Source organism: Lutra lutra, chromosome 11 (genome assembly GCF_902655055.1).
Source record: "Lutra lutra chromosome 11, mLutLut1.2, whole genome shotgun sequence".
NCBI lineage: Eukaryota > Metazoa > Chordata > Mammalia > Carnivora > Mustelidae > Lutra > Lutra lutra.
The window spans coordinates 21,335,058-21,354,456 of record NC_062288.1 but is presented as its reverse complement, the minus strand read 5'-3'; the positions used below and the strand labels follow the sequence as shown (position 1 = coordinate 21,354,456).

At 40.1% G+C, this 19,399-nt stretch overlaps 1 protein-coding gene across 3 annotated transcripts in view; it reads right to left on the bottom strand.

The window, feature by feature from the left end:
* Positions 1–19,399, bottom strand: part of RELN (reelin) — a 518,586-nt gene that overhangs the window by 65,713 nt on the left and 433,474 nt on the right. For all 3 annotated transcript variants that reach the window (XM_047695315.1, XM_047695316.1, XM_047695317.1), the window contains exons 35-43: positions 17,941–18,081; positions 17,657–17,834; positions 13,609–13,693; positions 12,596–12,778; positions 10,310–10,481; positions 10,093–10,195; positions 7,750–7,979; positions 3,414–3,634; positions 1,704–1,851 (exon numbers count right to left, since the gene is read on the bottom strand). In XM_047695315.1, coding sequence (XP_047551271.1) covers positions 1,704–1,851; positions 3,414–3,634; positions 7,750–7,979; positions 10,093–10,195; positions 10,310–10,481; positions 12,596–12,778; positions 13,609–13,693; positions 17,657–17,834; positions 17,941–18,081 — 1,461 coding nt within the window. The remainder of the gene's footprint in view (positions 1–1,703; positions 1,852–3,413; positions 3,635–7,749; positions 7,980–10,092; positions 10,196–10,309; positions 10,482–12,595; positions 12,779–13,608; positions 13,694–17,656; positions 17,835–17,940; positions 18,082–19,399) is intronic.

Below are 19,399 nucleotides of genomic sequence, written 5' to 3'. Positions count from 1 at the left end.
TTTGTGCCAGGGGCAGGGAAGCATGAGCGTGGGGTGGTGATGGGGGGGCTGCGTCAGCCTCTGACTATTGCCGGGTCTGGGATGGATGATACTGGCCATGGAGAACTGTGGCGGCCGGCCAGGTGCAGCCTTCCCAGCTGGCAGGGAGGTGGATAGAGTGGCAGCAACAAGCTGGGGTGCCAACGAAAACTAGATCACGTTATCTTTGGCAGGCAAGCTGCTGGTGCTTGGTCTGGCCTCCGTGCTAGCTGGTAATGCGGAATAAATTTCATGTGTAACCCCCCACACACGCCCAATTATGTATGTATGTCAAACACAGGAAGCATATTGGGACTTATAATAAAAGTTATCAGTTCCATATATAAAACCATGCACTCTTCATGGGTTCCTCCCCTCCCCCATCCCATTAACTAGGCATTCATTTATCTTATAACCCTGAGAAAATTGGGGTTTTACATGGAGCATTTTGAGGTCAATGTATGCAAATCCTACACAGCATGCTACTGAGATGAGATAAATAATGGAGCTTTTAACATTGGATTAATGAAAAAAAAATACATAGTTAGTACCTAGTGGATGTCGATATCTATAAAAACAATAACCATTTACAGAAAAAAATCTTTTGGTCTATTGTCTACTTATATCGGGGAATGTTTGTAGATTAATTTAGTTATGGATAAATCCACATCAGAATTATTTAGAAAAACCCAGTAATTTCTAAATTAGAGAACTCTGCAGCCAATGATAAATCTGAAATAAAGAGCATCAGATTAAACTATGTGCATTAAAATAGGTTGAAGAGAAACAAAATTTTGCTTTCTATTACTGTAAAATTATTATCTCACAGAATTTTTTTTTATGGAACATGGTCAAATTAATAATTCCATAAATAAATGGTTTAGGTGAAAGAGGAAGATACATATGTTAAGATCTATTTTAAGATACTCGGAAATGTTTAAAAAAACCCAAAACATGACTTCTTTGTTCACTTGCAAAAATAGGTCAGGGTTCCATTTTACACATGTTCAGTGGTCTTCTTTATTTTCCTGGCTAAGTTTTTGGCTCGTCAAATGATCAAGGGATACACATCTTGACAGGACATAATCCTCTGAGCCAGTTTAAAATGTTTGTTTCTGAGAGGCTGTGCTCAAATCAGAAAATGAGTGCCTAGAAAGCATGAGCAAATCATTGGAAAGAAATGGTTATTAAGAACAAGAGCACACTTCAAATATTCTTAACTTAAATTGCCAATGGACAGAAAATTAATGGTTGGTAATTTGAGGATGTATTGTATTTCAATTAAGCTTTCTATTAAGCACGTAGATAACTTTCCACATCGTCCAAGTGCCCAGAAAAAGTATTCTCTAGAAGGTGGATAAAAAAGATGCAACATTATTTTCTTGAAGTGAAAGGAAGCTAACCATTGTCATTTCCTAGACACCACCTGGCAAATATCACCGATCTTATACTAACTTTTGTCTGTTTAGCTATGTTTCATTTCTGATCTAGCTTATTTTACCAAGCTCTCTCGGTTTTAGGATCGGAGTTACATGAATTGTGTCTTAATGGACTCCGAGATAAGAGAGAAGCTCAGCATTTCCAGCGGAAGGCCTTGTCCTTGATGTTGGCTTCTTTCTGATTTGATTATGTTCTGTTACTGTACATCACAATGTGGTTTCTCAACAGCATCTAAAAACGTTTACCTAGCATGTGATAAATCCAGATCTCTTGTCATCAACATGCGCAAGCCATCTTCATTGAAAAAGAGGTTGTTTCCACTGGAAAGGATTCCACACTTCCGAGAAGGCTTTCCGCCACTCATTAGTAAGAATCTATCGGATTCTAGCTGACCTGAAAAAAGTGGTAAAGGTGATTTAACTATGACCCCAAAGATAGTCATACTCTTATTTAAAGGAATGAGGTAACTGCTTTGGGCAGTTTTAAAATACAAAGCCATGAATACTGAAGTCACATATTTTGGGAGAAGAGGTCTCTTCAACAGTTCAGCTTTCTGAATTCTTTAACCTAAGGGGCCACAAGACAGAAGGGGGATGGGGCTTTTCCCAAGTAGCTATGGTCCAGCCAGATGGGTCCTTCCTCTCAGCAACCCTACAGTGCAAAAAATGACACTGGCTAGTCAGAGAGTGATTCAGGTCAAAAGTAAAAGAGGGTAATTTACGTAGCTTTTCCACTGGCCTCTTCATTCTGTCTTTGCTACTCTGAGGACCGTGTCTGGCAGGTATTATAAAATATTTAAAAAAACACAGTTTTAATGGAAGAAATTACAGAGCAATTTAATATTTTCTATTAAATAACGTCTTTCAAAACCAGCTCACAAATCTCTCCAGATACTTACCTTAGATCTAGGGTTTCATTGTTCTTTTTTTTTTGATTCTGGTAAGATGCACACAATACAAAATTGGTCATTTTCAACATTTTAAAGTGAACAACTTGGTGGGATTTAGTACATTCACATTCATGCTATGCAACCATCACCAATACCTAGTTCTAGAAGCTTTTCGTCACCCATGAGGGAAAACTTATACCCATTAAGCGGCTACTCCTCTTCTCCCTCTCACCCAGCCCCAGGCAACTGCTGACCTGCCTTCTGTCTCTATGGATTTGCCTACTTTGGATGTTCTATGATCGTATGACATTTAGCCTTTTGTGTCTGACTTCTTTCACTTGGCATGTTTTCAAGGTTCATCCACGTTGTCGCAGGAATCAGGATTTCATTCCTTCTTATGGCTGCATCACATTCCACTGCGTTGATATACCTAAATCTAATATTAAATTGTACCTTGAAACCATAAATCTATTACAACAATTTTATAAACAACTTGGGAAAAAGAAAGAAAAAGAAAAAGAAAAGAAATCTTTTTGGGAAGAAGAAAGAAATCTTTTGATCCCACTATCCTAACATGCACAGTTATTACAGTTGTTTAAGACTTTCTCTTATGAGAATAGTTTCCCATTGTTTTATCAGAGTACATATCCAAGCACATTTTTCTATAACATCATCAGACATAATGAAGTGAGATTCTAGATATAAAACTGAGGTACAGAAAGTGGTGAGAGGCCGCTCAATGAGTTGATGATGAGTGACTCCCTATCTAAGATTAACTCGCTAGAGATAGTTTCTAAAATTATCATCAATCAGCGATTCCATGTGATAGAAAAAGTGGTGAAAACAGCTTTAGTTCTCTCAAGCACAGCCTGGCTCATTCTCACTGCATTGCTTCGAACACAGAACCCCATATAACTCAGAACTAAATGAAGCCATGGGTGGTCCCAATTGTAAGGCTAAATAATGAAATGTTAGAGTGGGATTCATGATTACTTCTGTATTACAAATTACATTTAATACGTAAGTTCTTTCACAAAGCTACCTAGGATTTATTTTAAAAGATTACCTTCAAAATCATCCTTGAGAAAATCAGGATTTTTGGTGCTTATTTTACAGGTGGGACCTGAGTAGCCGGGATCGCATATACACTTGGTTCCGTTGATACAACTCCCATGTCCGCTGCACATCTCTTCACATTGGGGACCAATATAGACATTATCAATGGCCCACGTCACTGGCTGAGAGCCAGCGGGGTAAAATCCTTGGTACCATCTGAAACGCACAGATCTGGAAAAGAGGCACAAGGCTTTTCAAATCGAATCCACAGAACAACACAGCTTCAAAGTAAGGCCATCCATTCAAGGAGCAGTGGGCAGTTACTACCTCTGCACCACACTCAAGAAGTAGAAAACACAATCTGACATTTCAAGAACACAAACTCTGTTCCTCAATCTCCAAGATAATTGCCAGTTTATGTTCCTGTTTCCCATAAGCCCTTCCCAATCCTATCATTGGGTCAAATTCCACCTGACCCTCCACCTTTTTCAATATTGACTTCTTTGGTGATGCTTCCTCCATTCTGACTATGACACTCCTCATAACTCATTTTTTCTTCATAAATTGAGGTAAAATTCAAGTTACACAAAAGTAACCATTAGCCATTTAAAGAGTACAATGGGGTGGCAGTCATCCCATTCAGTGTTTAGCAAACCACCACCTCAATCAAGTTCCAAGACATTTTTGTCACCCCAAAAGGAAACCTTGTGTCTATTAAGCAGTTACTCCCCATACCATCCTAGTTCCAGCCCTCAACAACCATGAATTAATTTTACTTCCCAGTATATTGCCCTATCATCTTGTGGATGACAGCTTCTTGAAAATAATCTACATATTTAGGTAGTCATCCAAAAAATGTTAGTATATTTTATCAGACACAAAACTCAATTCAAAGAAGACAGATTTAGTTTTGAGGGGATGGATATAGAGACGGCATGCACATTCATTTTTGCATCCTATCAATGTGTCCCATTTTCAGTGATCATAGAAACCAAATTCAGAATAATTTTTTGAGAAACAGAAATTAGGAGTCAATTTTAGAATTATTTACTAGGCTTCTAAAGCTTAGTAGACAGTAAAGCAGAGGGAGTCAAGTTCCCACATATAATTTTAACCCTAATTTCATTGTTTGTCTCAAGACTCCAACCATAGTGAGCTGCTCCCAAAATGCCAGTTCATAATTACATTTTATTTTCAAATACTTGTCAGAGTTTATAGTCTTGGCAAGAAGCACTTTCTACCCTTTGAACTTTCAGACTGCTGAGCTGAGGGAAATGGCTAGAGTTTTCCTTTGAACAAAATCCTACATGGATTTTTTTGAACTTCTTATTTATTCAAATGTTCTGAATACAAATGAACCATGTTGGTTGGATATTTATTATTGTTCACCTGTCTTGACACAGAAACCGCAAGCACTATGATAAATGGGCTGAAGGGTCTGGTTTCACTGCACTTCCCTTCAGCTGAAATCTTATTCTGAAAATTTCTCGCTGCCACCCTCCCTAGTGAGTATCAGCATCTGTTCTCCCAAGCCAGTGGTATTCAAAAGGATCTGTTTTTTAGACACAAACTTAAAATTTCAAGCACACAACAGTGCTTTCTTTAGACAGAGGTTTTGGTTGACTCATTATGAAACTGTATAAAGCAAAAGCAATTAGGAAGTTTTACAGACAAAAAGACTCCTAGACGAAAAGGACACAAGGTGACATGAATAAAACTCAATGGAAGCTCAATACTTCATGCTTCAAATGTGACTTGACTAGATGTGGAGGCAAATATGGTCAGTTTCGCACCTGAAAACATTTCTGATGCTTTTTTGGTAACTGGCGTCCAATAAGTGCACAGAAAAGGATAATTTAAACATAGTTATATATATATTTTTTAGCATCTAGCTTGTACTGTCACTATGGGCCATAGTGAATACAAACCAAACAATGGTTCACTGAGTTGGAGAAAATTTAACTTTTGCCTTCCAGCAATTCATGCCTGTGTGGCTTTTAAGAAGAGTGCTAATTCTCTTCCTGAAACAAGGACCAGACAACACTATTAAGGCAAATTCTTCTCTTTGCAGAAATGGTTGAAGGCAGCTGGGAAGATAGTTTTATACCATTCTCAGAGTGGACATGCCTTGGCAACAGATTTCTTTTTGTAGAAATAAAAATGGCAACACAATGGCTAAGTTCTGTACCTTTATCATTGGAAGAGGTATATTTTAAACTGACACTCAATGTGGGTGAAAGTACATGCATTTCTAATGTTCAAATTATATTACCTTATGATTTCTCTCATTCAGATTTCCAAATGGTATTTCTGAGTGCATCAGCACTGCCCCGTGGACGTCATCAGTTCTAAGTGAGGTTGTTTTCACGTCACTGCAGCAACTGTGCTGTGACTTTATCCCATATTTTTAAAAGAAGACTGTTGCCATGTGGAAACGTGCCGAGGCAAGTCTCAGTTTGTGTTTTTTTTTTTTAAGATTTTATTTATTTATTTGACCGAGATCACAAGTAGGCAGAGAGGCAGGCAGAGAGAGAAGGGGAAGCAGGCTCCCTGCTGAGCAGAGAGCCCGATGCGGGGCTTGATCCCAGGATCTTGAGATCATAACCTGAGCCGAAGGCAGAAGCTTAACCCACTGAGCCACCCAGGTGCCCCTCAGTTGTTAAAACAGTGCAAACTCATGGCCTCTACCCTATCTTTAGGGTGGTCTGCTACTTAATCCAATTCTTAGCTGAGCAACAGCAGGAAATGAGAGGTCCCTTAAAGAGAACATTTGGAGCTTTTCAACAACAACCATAATGGGCACGATCTTGGTCACAGGTGCCTGCGTGGTTGGCCAGCAGGCCTTTCCCTGCCTACACTGCCCGTAAGCATGGATTTTTGGCAGCTGGGCTTCTGCTGCATAGCTTAGCTTTCTGGCTATAGCTGATGGATTCAGACCGTCTTTTTTAGAAATGCGGAATTAAGAGTTCCAGCACATGAGAGTGGTCGTTTGCTGAATGATGTTAAAGTCAGCATGATGCAAATGAGGATCACACACTCCTTTTGCTGAGGTCCTCACACTTTCGGAGTGGGGGGTCCCTGAAATTCCCCAGTATGCTTCTAGTAAGTTCTTCCACTGTTTTGGTAAGCCCCTTTATATTTCCTGCAACACAGGATCTTAAATAATACAACTGATTTTGGATAAAAAGTTTTTCCTGATTCTTTCTCCCTGCCTGTTCTTCTTACAGACAATCCTCCCCACCCCCAGCAATAACAGCTTTCTGGTTGTGCCTGCTTTATCTTCTACAGAACCGTGAGGACATTCTGCTTAGTAATGCTCATTTTTTTTTTTTTTTCTGGTTGGATTTTCCATTGGGATCATATGCTGGTGTAATAGCAAGAATTAGTACATGACATCCTTGACAGCTCAAAATATTAAAGTCCTTAGCAATCAAATTATAAAAATTATGCTGATGATATGATGAGAAGCAAATGGATTTATGTTCAAAGAGAACACGGACTTGTGAAAATTCACTTTCACCCTTTTGGAAAAGTACTAGGTATTAGTCATTTTGCTTGAAGACCCAAGACTTCTCATTATGCTGAGTTTCACATCGGGAATATAAATCTATTTCCATCTTGAAAGTATATTAGTACTTTCTTCTTTTCTTGACATACCCTGAAAGAACAGGTTCTTTCTTCTGAGAGAAAAGACAAATTCTGAGGCAGCCTGCTTTGTTAACTTCCTCTCTTTGTTCACTTACAATATTAGGTTTAGTTTTTGAACTATTCATTTCATTTCTATTAGAATTGAAGCCCTTTATCCCCAAATAGCCTTTCAACAGAAGAGTCAAATATATGGAGCAAGAATGCTGAGAGAGGTTGGAAAAGGAGAAATGCCTTGGGGCGGGGGAATAGAACAATTATTATTTTTTTTTATGAAGCACCTAGAATATTCTGTGGGCTTCCATCCTCCCGCTCTGCCCTCTCCCTCCATAAAAGACACAGGTAGATGTCTGAAAGTCATAAAATTCTCACTGTATTTATACTGGGAGGTGGGGGCAGGTGCTGTGGGGAATTACAACATTAGGAGAAAACCATACTTCTGTTGCTTCCTCATGGATCTAATAAAGACCTGTGGGGGATACGAATCACTACAGAGTGCAGCCCATGATGTACTCTTTGAAATCTATCTTCAAACTGAGTAGTGCGTCAGCTTGGAGTCCCACGTTTGGAGTAACCACTGGTGTGCTGAAGTGGAGAACTAGAGGGAAGTCGCCCCCCCCACAGAGTGGCAAGTCAGTGGTGACATGAGGGAGAATGTTGTCAATGGAGAAAGATGGTGGTGTGAAGCGGCAGGTCCTTACCCACAAAGGTGCAGCTTCCCGAAGTGCACGACCTCCCTCCTCCAGCCCTGGGTGGTCCCGGCGTAGTAGGTGCTGCTCGGGTGGTGCTCTGTGGAGCACAGGGAGCTGATGTGGCTGCTGCTGTGGTAGCAGAGGGGGAGCAGTGGGTGCCACGTCGCTCCAAAGTCCCTTGAGAACTCCAGTCTGACTGGATCGGTAGAGGAGCTATCCGTGGAGCAGCCCACGTTGATCTTGGGGAGGAAGGGGAAAAAAAAGATACAAATTACTTCAGAGCAAGAGGCCTTGAAATGATTCACCATTTCATTATTTTCTCGAGAGTCCATTTTCCTGGGAACTGTCTTGCTGAAATATTTAACACTGTAAAATTCTGTTTTGCCTAACTGAGTAATATCATATATTACCTTCAAATAATAATTTTTTCATAAAGAACCTCAAAGGGCCTCATAAAAAATTTATTTTCCCTCATTTTATAAAAAGCTAGGAAATGGGTAAGGCAGAGGCTGGCATGGATTCCAAATTGTACCTCTGGCCTACTTTCATAGCCAAACCAAGCAAACTGTAATGAAAAGACTGTTTCCTGACTTCTAACCATTAGCCTTTTTTTCAGTCCGCTAGATAGGAAGGCCTTCTCTTTTCCTTCTTGTGACACCTTCCAAATGATCCTCAAAGTTCTGCACGTGAAAAAAACCTCAATATGTATTCAACAAAACACAATTATTGTCCCTCTTTGTCCTGCACAGGGAATGCGTGTTCAGAAAGACCTTAGCCGTTAGGGAAATAAACACTTCGTTCCTTTCTCCACACTTTCAAGTAAATAAACTAAAACTTAAATAAATAAATGCACGTAATACTTCTTATGCAGTTTTCCCCTCTTGCAGTTGACATTACTATTTTCTTGCTGTTGTAGCACGCGGATATATTTATATTTATAATTTCTGTTGTTGAACTTACTCCTTGTACCTTTTTTTTTTTAAAGATTTTTTATTTATTTATTTGACAGAGAGAGATCACAAGTAGACAGAGAGGCAGGCAGAGAGAGAGGGAGGGAAGCAGGCTCCCTGCTGAGCAGAGAGCCTGATGTGGGGCTCCATCCCAGGACACTGGGACCATGACCTGAGCCGAAGACAGCAGCTTAACCCACTGAGCCACTCAGGTGCCCCAACTCCTTGTACCTTTTGAAAACTATCAACATTAGATAAACTTTTCAAATACAGGCATTTGTTTCTACCCAAGTCCTTCTGATAACAGAACAGGGCCACAGGTGCTATTTTTTATTAACATTTAAAGCACATATTTAGAAAATATAATAGAAGGAACTTAAAATAAAACTAGAACACATAACAGAAAGTTTAAAATAGATACAGAATAATTTCTCTATGAAAGTGCCATTTGGTTTCTTACTTTTTTTTTTTAATTTAACATTTTATTTATTTATTTGACAGAGAAGGACACAGTGAGAGAGAGAACACAAGCAGGGGAAGTGAGAGAGGGAGAAGCAGGTTTCCCGCTGAGCAGGGAGCCCAATGCATGGACCCTGGGATCATGACCTGAGCTGAAGGCAGAAGCTTAACTACTGAGCCATCCAGGTGCCCCACGGTCTCTGACTTTTGAGATGCAAGAGACAACTCTAATTTAGAGGCTACAGAGAGTTAATCTAAAACAAATATTCAAAATCTTGTTGATCCAGTCAGGCACTATTGTAAGCCCTCCCTCCCAAGGGTAGCTAGAGATTTCAGCTAGGAAACAAGCATTTTTGAAACTTGGTACTATTGGTTCTGCTGATTTTATCTAAGTTTTTGAAATACATACAAGTTTTTCTTTATACATTATTAATTTGCTCTCTTCCAAATTATAAGGAGTCCATGAATATTAATGAAATACACAAAAATTATAAAAATAGTGTAGTGTTGTTTTATCTGTAAAATTCATGGCAGCATGATAAATATTATATAAATATACCAGCCTGGTATAAGAGTAGTTACATCGACTGAGTCTTAAGTAACACATAAAAATTGTGAAAACAATCATACTAGAAAAAAAAAAAATCATACTAGAATAGTATGGCCTTTTTCATTTTTATAATGTTTAAAATAATTTATTTCAACAACTTCCCACTGTAGTAGGTAGGAAGATTGTATCATAAATAAAGGACAAAAATTCAGAAGACTTAGTAGGACAACTGGTTCTGCTAATAAAAATGAATTATGATGTAAAACCTCTTTTGTCCTTGTACAAAAAGGGAAAGTCATAACGCAGGAAAACTACCCGAGATTTTCCTTCTCTTTCCTGGCTTTTTGTTCAAGATAAAACTTAAAGCATTTCTGATAGAACAAAGTCAAGTACCTCAAACTGTATGATGGTGTTCTCATTCACATCCAGGTCGCGAGTGGTGATGGAATGCTCACCAACTTCATTGGAAACAAACACCATAGCTGAATCTTCCTCGCTGTTAGGGAAGAAAACAAGAAGAAAGCTGTTTGGGCAAAAGTTCATTGTGATTTGTATAGAGCAAGCAAAATTTGTACAGAGTTTTGTTTTAGAGTCTTAATGAAAGACTTACGGTGCTCCTTTTGAAGAATACGGGCAATAAAGACCAATGTTACCACCAGGATAGAAAAACCAATTGTCTTCTCTGGGTCCAAAGTCAAATGTATCCAGAAGCATCAGAGGGTTGTTGAGATTGTTCCCATCAATAATGAAGTCATCAACAATCCAGATTTCTTCTTTCTTACCTAAGGCATTTTGGGATTAAAAAAGAAGTTTTTCCAATGGTGAGAACCGGAGGGACATGTTTGCTCTTTGGAAGAAAGTAAAGGACAGAATGGAATCAGTAACAACAGGTCAAATATATGCTTTCCGGACAAAGAAACACAAACTACACAACACATCTTTATAGCGATTAGAGTATGGAAAAATTAAGCTGTCAATCACATTAAGTTGAAAGAGCAAGCAACAGCCTCACTGATTTCAGAAAGCTGAGACGGTTTGAGAAATTGTGCTCCCCTTCCAGTCAGTGCTGTGGTGCTAGAGACTGTACTGCCAAGAATGGGATTTATGTTTTCATGGTTTAGGAGAATCTGTAAGATATCTGAATCTGTGAGCACAGGGGTCAAGCCTGCAAATTTAAAACTGAGGTACACTAGTCGATTTGAGGAGCCTCTTATTACCTTTTGGAGTCAACTCATGACTGAGCATCATGCTGTGGTTAGGCCGAAGGGCTGTGGTCATGAAAACACTGGTCTGATGCATAATTTTATCTAATTGTTAAAACTACATAGAAGAAAATACTCTGTGTTATATACTTTCAAATGCTTTTCAAAACTTTTATGCTTATTTAAAGATATGTGGGACTGTCTAAAAAACTAGTAAAATCACTCCTTGGGCTGTCATAGAACTTGATTCAGCAACCCAGCCTGGGTGTTGAAGGCAGGTACCTACTTTGCAAGGGAGGATGGCAAACCCAGGCTACCTTTGCAAAGCACTGTTTGGACTCAGGAAAACAAGGAGGTAAGACCACGCCAAGCAGAATCATCAAGATTCCTCAAGGATGCTTCTTTATTGATTTCTACATTGATTACAATTCTTAGAAAAAAATTACACACACACACACACATAATCTGTAAACAGGAGCCTGTAGAAATAACCTGATGATTTAAATGAAGTTGCATGTGTCCCTCTCTCTCTTTCTCTTCTCAACCTATCACTTTTCTAATTCTAGCAGCTTTCTTCTCTTTTCTTGTTTTGGAAGCAGCTGGTGAAAACGATAAAGAAAAACCAGGTAACCTTTCCAACCATAACATGACGACAATGATTCTCTGGATTGTGAAACTTGGTAGTATTTATATATTTATTAATATTTATTTGGTGATTATAAAAGATTATTTCTTCCTGTTTATAATAAGTTAAAAATTATTTTTGGCTTACTAGTTATGAAGTAAATATTCAGGTTAAACTCTAGAGCTAGTGGTACGTTTTTCTTATTCATTTCTGTGTTACCTCTGCAAAGAATCTGCTTAATGGGATTTCTCTATGCTTACTCAGGCCATTAAATGCGTGATTTGGTAGCCTCTGGTCCTTTATAATCAGCAGTTAATAGAAATATTGGAAGCAATAAAACATTACAAATTTGTAAAATCATTTTCTGTAACCATCTGGAAATGCTGTTAAATTATACATTCACTTTAACTTATCATGGAAGCGGGGGTATGTGATAAGAATATTTTATCTAAGGCACTTTCTGCTTGGTGTGAGTCCCTGTCACTTTGTCATGGTATTTTGCTGCAAAGCGCTGCAAAGTTGTTCTGTCTCACTAATGAAATGCCACACTCAGAAGAACTATTTACTCCTAAATGAATTCAGCAGGAATGTAGTTACAATTGATGAGTGACTAATGATAATGCTTAACTTTTTTTTTAAAAAGATTGTATTTATTTATTTAAGAGAGTGTGCGCCTGAGAAGGGCGGAGAGGCAGAGGGAGAAGCAGGCTCCCTGATGAGCCTGCAGCCCTACATGGGACTCGATCCCATGATCTTGGGATCATGATCAGAGTTGAGGGCAGACGATTAACCGACTGAGCCACCCAGGTGCCCCAGTGCTCAATTGTTTTTTAAAAACCTTAGCTCTGTAAGTGGCTTTAGCTATATTTACATCATGGAGAACTGATGAGTCAAGTACAAAGAGACTCTAAAGATACATAAAGTTAAATATTCATTGAGACTCCTTTAGGTAAAATGTGTGTCACAGACGATGAAACTTCCCAGTTGACAAACACTTACTCCACATCTTAGAAACAAACATGTTAAAAGCCAGTCAGTTTGGAACACAGGAGAACAAATGCCTTCTTACCATTATTATAAGGTTGCCAGAGTCTGAACCTTGTAGCGTTGGTCTGGGCAGCATATGGCAAGGGAACATTAATGAAAAGTATGTTGGTCGTTTGAGGGAAGTAAAATTCATCCATCAAGTGCCAAGTGATCCCCCCATTGATGGAGAATTGTAGTAGAATAGAGTGAGACCTCTCTGGGGTACCTAGAGAGAAGACACCACAGGCATAATACATTCTGTGATAAAAGTGGGCACATGGTATATTCTAAGACTATCCTTTTGGCATTGATGCGTAAGCTGACTTATATTCCCGTAGGAGCTTTAGAGTCCAAATGTTTTGGAGGCAACTTTAAGCAAAGTCAGGTGGGGCTTTCTGTACGACTGTATCTCAAAACACACCAGAACTCAGCTTTTCAAACAATAGTATCTCCCTCTCTTTCTCAGATATGAACACATATCTTTCGGTATTTCATTTAGGAAATCTTACATCAGAGAATTTTGCTTCTACGGGCATCACGATTTTATAAATGGTCAAACATTTTAAATCTCAGGATACAAATAAAAATCCACTTGCAAGCTTATTATATCCTTAGGGCATTATTTGTCAAGGAAATGATTTAGTTAATACGAAAGGTCATAATGGCAAAGAGTTGTCTTTTGGGGGTTCACATCTGTAAAAGAAAATCTAAAATGTCCCCAAGTTAAATTTTTAAAATTTAAAATTCTTACAACTAGGAAGTAGTGGTGGAAAAAAAGACTCAGGGACATAATGATAAATGTAGCTACCATAGAATTAGTATGATTACTACAGCTATATGAAATTTTTGCAAAATCAGTAGTTACCTTACCCTTACATTAAGATGAACTTATAGAAGCACATCTACATTTATTTACTCAAATTTATGTCAGCTCTCCCATGCAACAGAATTTATGGGCCTCAAATCCATTGTTTCTTTGTGGGGGAGGAATTGTGTAAGGCAAGGGGGAGTTCTTTTGAAGGGAAATAATGAATTCTACCCATACAAATGACTTACCTTTTGCTATAAATCTAAGTGAAAACTGGACATACATAGTGTTGGTACAGTCTAGATCTCTTGAAATAAGCATCCTCAGTCCTTCCTGAAAACACAGACATATATGTTAAATGACCTTATTTCATCTGCAAAATTATTTTCCTTTGAATTTCATACACCTCACTTGCATTAGCTAAGTAATAGATGCATACACGTAATGATTCAGAAGCAATGTTGGGTCCAGTTGAAAGGGAAAAATGGATCCTTTCCACTTTCTTTTTTGTTTGTTTGCTTGTTTTTAAAGATTGTATTTATTTGTCAGAGAGAGAGGGAGAGCGAGCGAGCACAGGCAGACAGAATGGCAGGCAGAGGCAGAGGGAGAAGCAGGCTCCCCGCCAAGCAAGGAGCCCGATGTGGGACTCGATCCCAGGATGCTGGGATCATGACCTGAGCAGAAGGCAGCTGCTTAACCAACTGAGCCACCCAGGCGTCCCATCCTTTCCACTTTCTTAAGGCTTTCATTTCTTATGACTGCATAACCCAATTTCATTGTCTCAACTTGACATCCCACTTTGCTGTGACGTTTATAAAAAGCAATGCAAAAATGACAGCATTACCTATCTGCAGGCCTTTTTAAAAAAGTAGCCTCCTTTGACCACAGCATGCCATGACAGGCGTAATGAGGAAATGGATGGAAATTCTCTGCCAAGTGCTCCTGCTGGAAGTTGGGAACTAATAGGTAACTTTTTCAGGTTCCAAGGAGTCGTAGGGACTCACTACTCCTTTGTGCACTCTGACGGCGCTGGGGGGCTTTCATTCAGGCTGCCACAACACCCTCCAGTTGGTCAAGATAAATAAGGCATAACTAAGCGAGTCCCCATGCCTCAGCTGTAACTGCTCGGGCAGAGAAGCCAAAGAAGGAAGAAAGCGATCACATTAGCTTTGGCAATTTCTTCCGCTAATTAACTATTTCTGGATGCCTGGGATTGACAGCCCCATAGCTTGTTTTCTCTGCGTGTACACAGGACTGCAGTGACAGCCAGTAAAATAGAATTTCACTGCGCAAGTGTCCTAAGGTGCAAATGAGCCTTTTAGGGTCTTAGCCGTGACATCTGAATGGAGTGACTCTTTAGTGGTATAGGGCTGTGTGATACTGAGTGGTCACCAGATTTCTTCCTTCCTTCCTCCCTCCCTCTCTTCCTTTCCAGATTTATTTATTTATTTGAGAGAGAGAGAGAGAGAACGAGCAGGAAGGGCAGAGGGAGAGAGAATCTGAGGCAGGCTCTTTGCTGAGCAGGCAGCCCAAGGCAGGGCTCAACCCCAGGACCTTAAGATTATGACCTGAGCCGAAACTAAGGATCAGATGCTTAATCAGCTGCACCATCCAGGAGCCCCTGGATTTCTTAATGGTCAACTAACAAACACCAAATGTAATTTTAGCTAGAGAAAAGAAATTCATCCTCTTTTTCTTATTACCCAGCACAAAAATCCCCAATAACTGAAAAGCTTTAAATAGAACTAATTTTGTCATAGCAACCGTATTACTGAATGCCTATAACATGCTAGGTTCTAAAACAGACACTTTCTTCCTTTAATGCATATCACACTCATAAGGACGAGATACTATTATCTTTATGATGCAGAGAAGGAGCCTAGAACTCAGAGACAGTAACTTGCTCAAGACTGCACAGCTTAAAAGTATTGATGGGGGAAATCGAGTCCAGATGTGTCAGACTGTGAAACTTGTCCTCCATCCTTCATAGGATACCAGTGTTTCATTTACTAAATCATCTTCTGGTTTTGGGAGAAGAAATCCAGATAATGCTAAATTTAGAGTCTGAGAATCACTTAATACTGTCATGGAAAAGGAGCGGCACGTGAACCTGTCCCTGAACTTCAAAAAGTATCAACTCAAACTTCCAGGATTGAAGGTTACACTGTAAAAGCCTTATATTTCCAGTCTTTTTTTTTTTTTCTTTACCCTAATAACTCACCGCCCTACTCAGTCCATGGCACTGAGTCCATGCCTGTTCTTCCTGACTCATGGTCGACAGACACTCTCTCCCTCCTACCTTGACAGGCACAAAGCCTTGAATGGTTTTACAGTGTGGTGCCACGTGGAGGCTGAGGTGATGAGGAAAGGCAGCTTCTTCAACTTACAAGGAATAAACTTCGAGGTAGCTAGTTAGCAGAACCAGCTAATAAAGATCCCTTGCTAACAACAATTAAATGAGTGTGATCACTCTTCCCCCTTGATTATGGAACCTAAGTATGAAACTGTTCCCATGGGCAAGTACAAATCAGCCATAAAAGGACCACTGCACACTGCATCTTGTAGGAACTGTTATGTTGAAAGTGGGCACGATGAAAGTATCTTTCCTGTTTGTAGTATTTGCTTGTAGCTCAGCACTTGATATTAATTACACAGTGGAAAAGTCAAGCCCTGCTTCTGTGCATATTCAAGTTCACAAACAGGTTTCTTTCCTCATCCCTTTTCCGGGCTCATTAATCCATTTGTGCTAAATGTGGGAGTTCTTTGGCATCCAACAAGCTATTTGAATAGCTGATCGTACTCCTGAATCTATAAACATTAAAGTGAGACTATCACTTCCTTTTTAACGAAAGAGTGCCTTTCTAGGTCAAACTGCACCCTACTGAGTGGCCCACATTGGGCCCTCTCTACATCTTGCAGAACTGAGAGATAATGTCTAATACAGATAATGCTTGGCTGCTCTTGCATTTGGACGGCTAAAGGGAAAATAGAAAACACTGTGTGTCTTCTTCCTTCATAGGATCTAGGGACCAGGTTAATTCACTGCTTAAAAATTTATCAGGTAAAAATATTTAAATCATGAAAAGTCATGGGGCTCCTGCTTTTTGGTCTTGTCAATGCTGTAAGCAGATCGGAAGTGAGCTAGTGGTGGTAATCACAGCTAATGCCTCCGACAAGACTGAAAAAACATACACATGAAAACCAGCAGTTTCCATCCTGAAATGTTACCTCAATTTCTTCAGCTTCTCAGAGCTCGTAGGGGCTAGTAAATCTCTCCAACCCCTAAGTGTTTTTTTCTCTCTCATCCAAACTTGAGACAAATTAGGTATTTAAACCAGGATGGTAGGCAGCATCTATCAGCTATAACTGGAAAAGTTCCACCAGGAGCCTGGGTGGCTCAGTTGGTTAAGTGTCTACCTTTGGCTCAGGTCATGATCCCAGGGTCCTGCACTGGGCTCCCTGCTCAGCGGGGAGTTTGCTTCTGCCTCTACCCTTCACCCCTGCTCGTGCACTCTCTCTCTCTCAAAAATAAATAAATGAAATCCTAAAAAAAAAAAAAAAAAAGTTTCAGGGTGTCTAATTTTCTAAGCATTGGATGTTAATCATGAAGGTTGTATGGGGGCCCATGCAGATTTTTGTGATAGATTTCACTCGCACACCCTCTATTAGCCGACTTCCCCATGGTGGGAGAGACGGGATACAGCCTGTATTCACAGGGGAAGGTACAGTACAACCAGTACAGCACTTCGCACAACTGCTTAACTCTTTCTCAGCAAACATCTAGGTTGAAACACAAAAATAGACTAACAATGTTTGAGAATGCTATTTCACTTGACTCCAATGTTTGGTTTTCTTAAAGTCACCAAAGGGTTTTATTGGCTGGAGGAAAAGGAAAAAAGAAAGAAAGGAAAAAGCAAAGCCCTTTTCTAAAATCATTTTTTACAGTTCTCTAAGTTATATATTCAATAACACAGAAAATGCTACATTCTAGAAGATACTAGAAATTGCATATGCATAATTCATGTGTGTGTGCATGCATATATACATATATATGTATATAATTGCAGCAGAAAGTAACAGGGGTCTGATCATCAAAGCAGAGGAGAGATTTTATGCCTAAGTGATCCTGAAAAATGATGATGGCGAACAGAGGAGGAAACGTGGTCTGGGCTAGAAGACAACAGCTTCGTATAAAGTAATTCACTATCTGAGCCGGTTCACAAACACATTTGTGTGGAGCAGTAAGGGAAGGAAGGAATCCCGATAGCAGAGTATAGAAGTAGAATCTTATCTGACCCCTTTAAAAATGAGCGATGTTCCCGATTTGATGGTTTCACCATTCAGGTTCCCCCTCTCGGCACCATATACTTCAGGCCAAAGGTCGGGATGTAGGTTCCCGTTGAAATCATCCTTAAGAATCGAGGGCAGAGGAACAATGGGCACACAGTTGGCTCCTCCAAAGCCCCGGTCACACCTAAGAGAGAAGAAGGAGGGGAGGAAAGGCATTATTTGTCGTGAGTTCGAAAGCCATTTCTGCCTTTGCGTCCTAAACAAAGAAACTGCCGGTTTTATGGACTTACACGCAGCGTCCCGCATCACAGATTCCTCTTCCGGAGCACAGCCAGGGGCAGCCCGAAGCCAGCACAACATTATCAATAGCCCACGTGTCAGCCCCCACAGTGTAGTTGGACTGAATCCATCTAAACCGGGTCCTGGGAGACCTAACCAAAGAAAACATACTTGTTTCGACAGGCATCCTTGAAAGCAGGAGAACATTTCCTTTAACTCCCCTTTCCCTCTGAAGAGCCCTCCTCCAAGTTCTCCTTCCCTCTTCTTGGAGACACTTAGTTCTCACACCAAGTTCTCTCTCCACCACCGAGAGAGTAGAAAACATGCTTTGTAAATATGTCATCCTTCCTTTCATACAGATGCCTCACACGTCCGTGATGGGAAAGTTATCTTGGACTAGTTATTTATTGTGTGTTTGAACCATGTGCCAAATTTGGGGTTTTGTGTTCAGGCTTTTCCTGCCATTCAGGACGAGGAAAGAGGCAGAACGGATGAGAAGCACGAGGAAAAGCACGAGGAAATGAGGTCCCGGCACTACTGTCCCTAAATGGTTTCTGAGACGGGAAATGGAAACCCCAGGGAAGTTCTGCCTCCATGATGGTGCCTGAGTTCTGGCTGCTGAAAGGTGAGGGCCAGAACCATGTGAGGCACGCCCACATTTTCCATTCCATTTGTAATCTGCTCTTTGGACTACACTGTCAGATCACCTTATCCAGAAATATACACAACCTGGGCCAAACCGCAGTAACAATCTCTAACTTAGAAACAGACTACAAAGCCGAAGTGGGGGAGTCACTTGTTTGGAATGTGGAACCCCAGTCTCCTTGAAGTCGAATGTCAACAGCAACATTTCCAGTGCTCTTGTTTCCAGACACAGGTTCTCCCTCAGTGCAACACAGCTGCGGGTGTGGTGGCTTTAAAGTGGAAATCGAATCCCGTGACCACTCCACAGAACACCCTTCCAGTGATTCCCCAACAAATGGAATGTACAGGCCACCCTGCAGAATGTCTTCCCTTCCCACATGCCCTCTTTACCAGGACAGGCTCGACTCGCTATTCAGTTCAGAGATGGGCCCCTCCAGGAAGTTCCCTCAGTCCCCCTAAACTCAGGTAGTACCCCACCCCTCATTTCAGTAACATCCCTGGGTACTAGCAACGTCACCATTTTATATCATAAATAACTGCTGAGATGCCCAGTGTCCCAAATAAGATCTTTGGATGCTGGCATCAGTTTGTTAATTTTGTAATAGAGCTCTAAAACACAGTAGATATTCAATAAATGTTTGTTGAATAAAAATAAAGTGAATAAATGAGCTACCAGTAAGCACTCTTTAAAGCTCAGGGCATCCACAGCGTTTAGCTTCAATGCTAAAATGCTCTGGTTTCCTGCATTTTTCCCCTGCCATTTGGTGTTTCATCTCTGAATCAGAATCGAATCAGCAACATGGAAACCACTATGAGTATTTAATT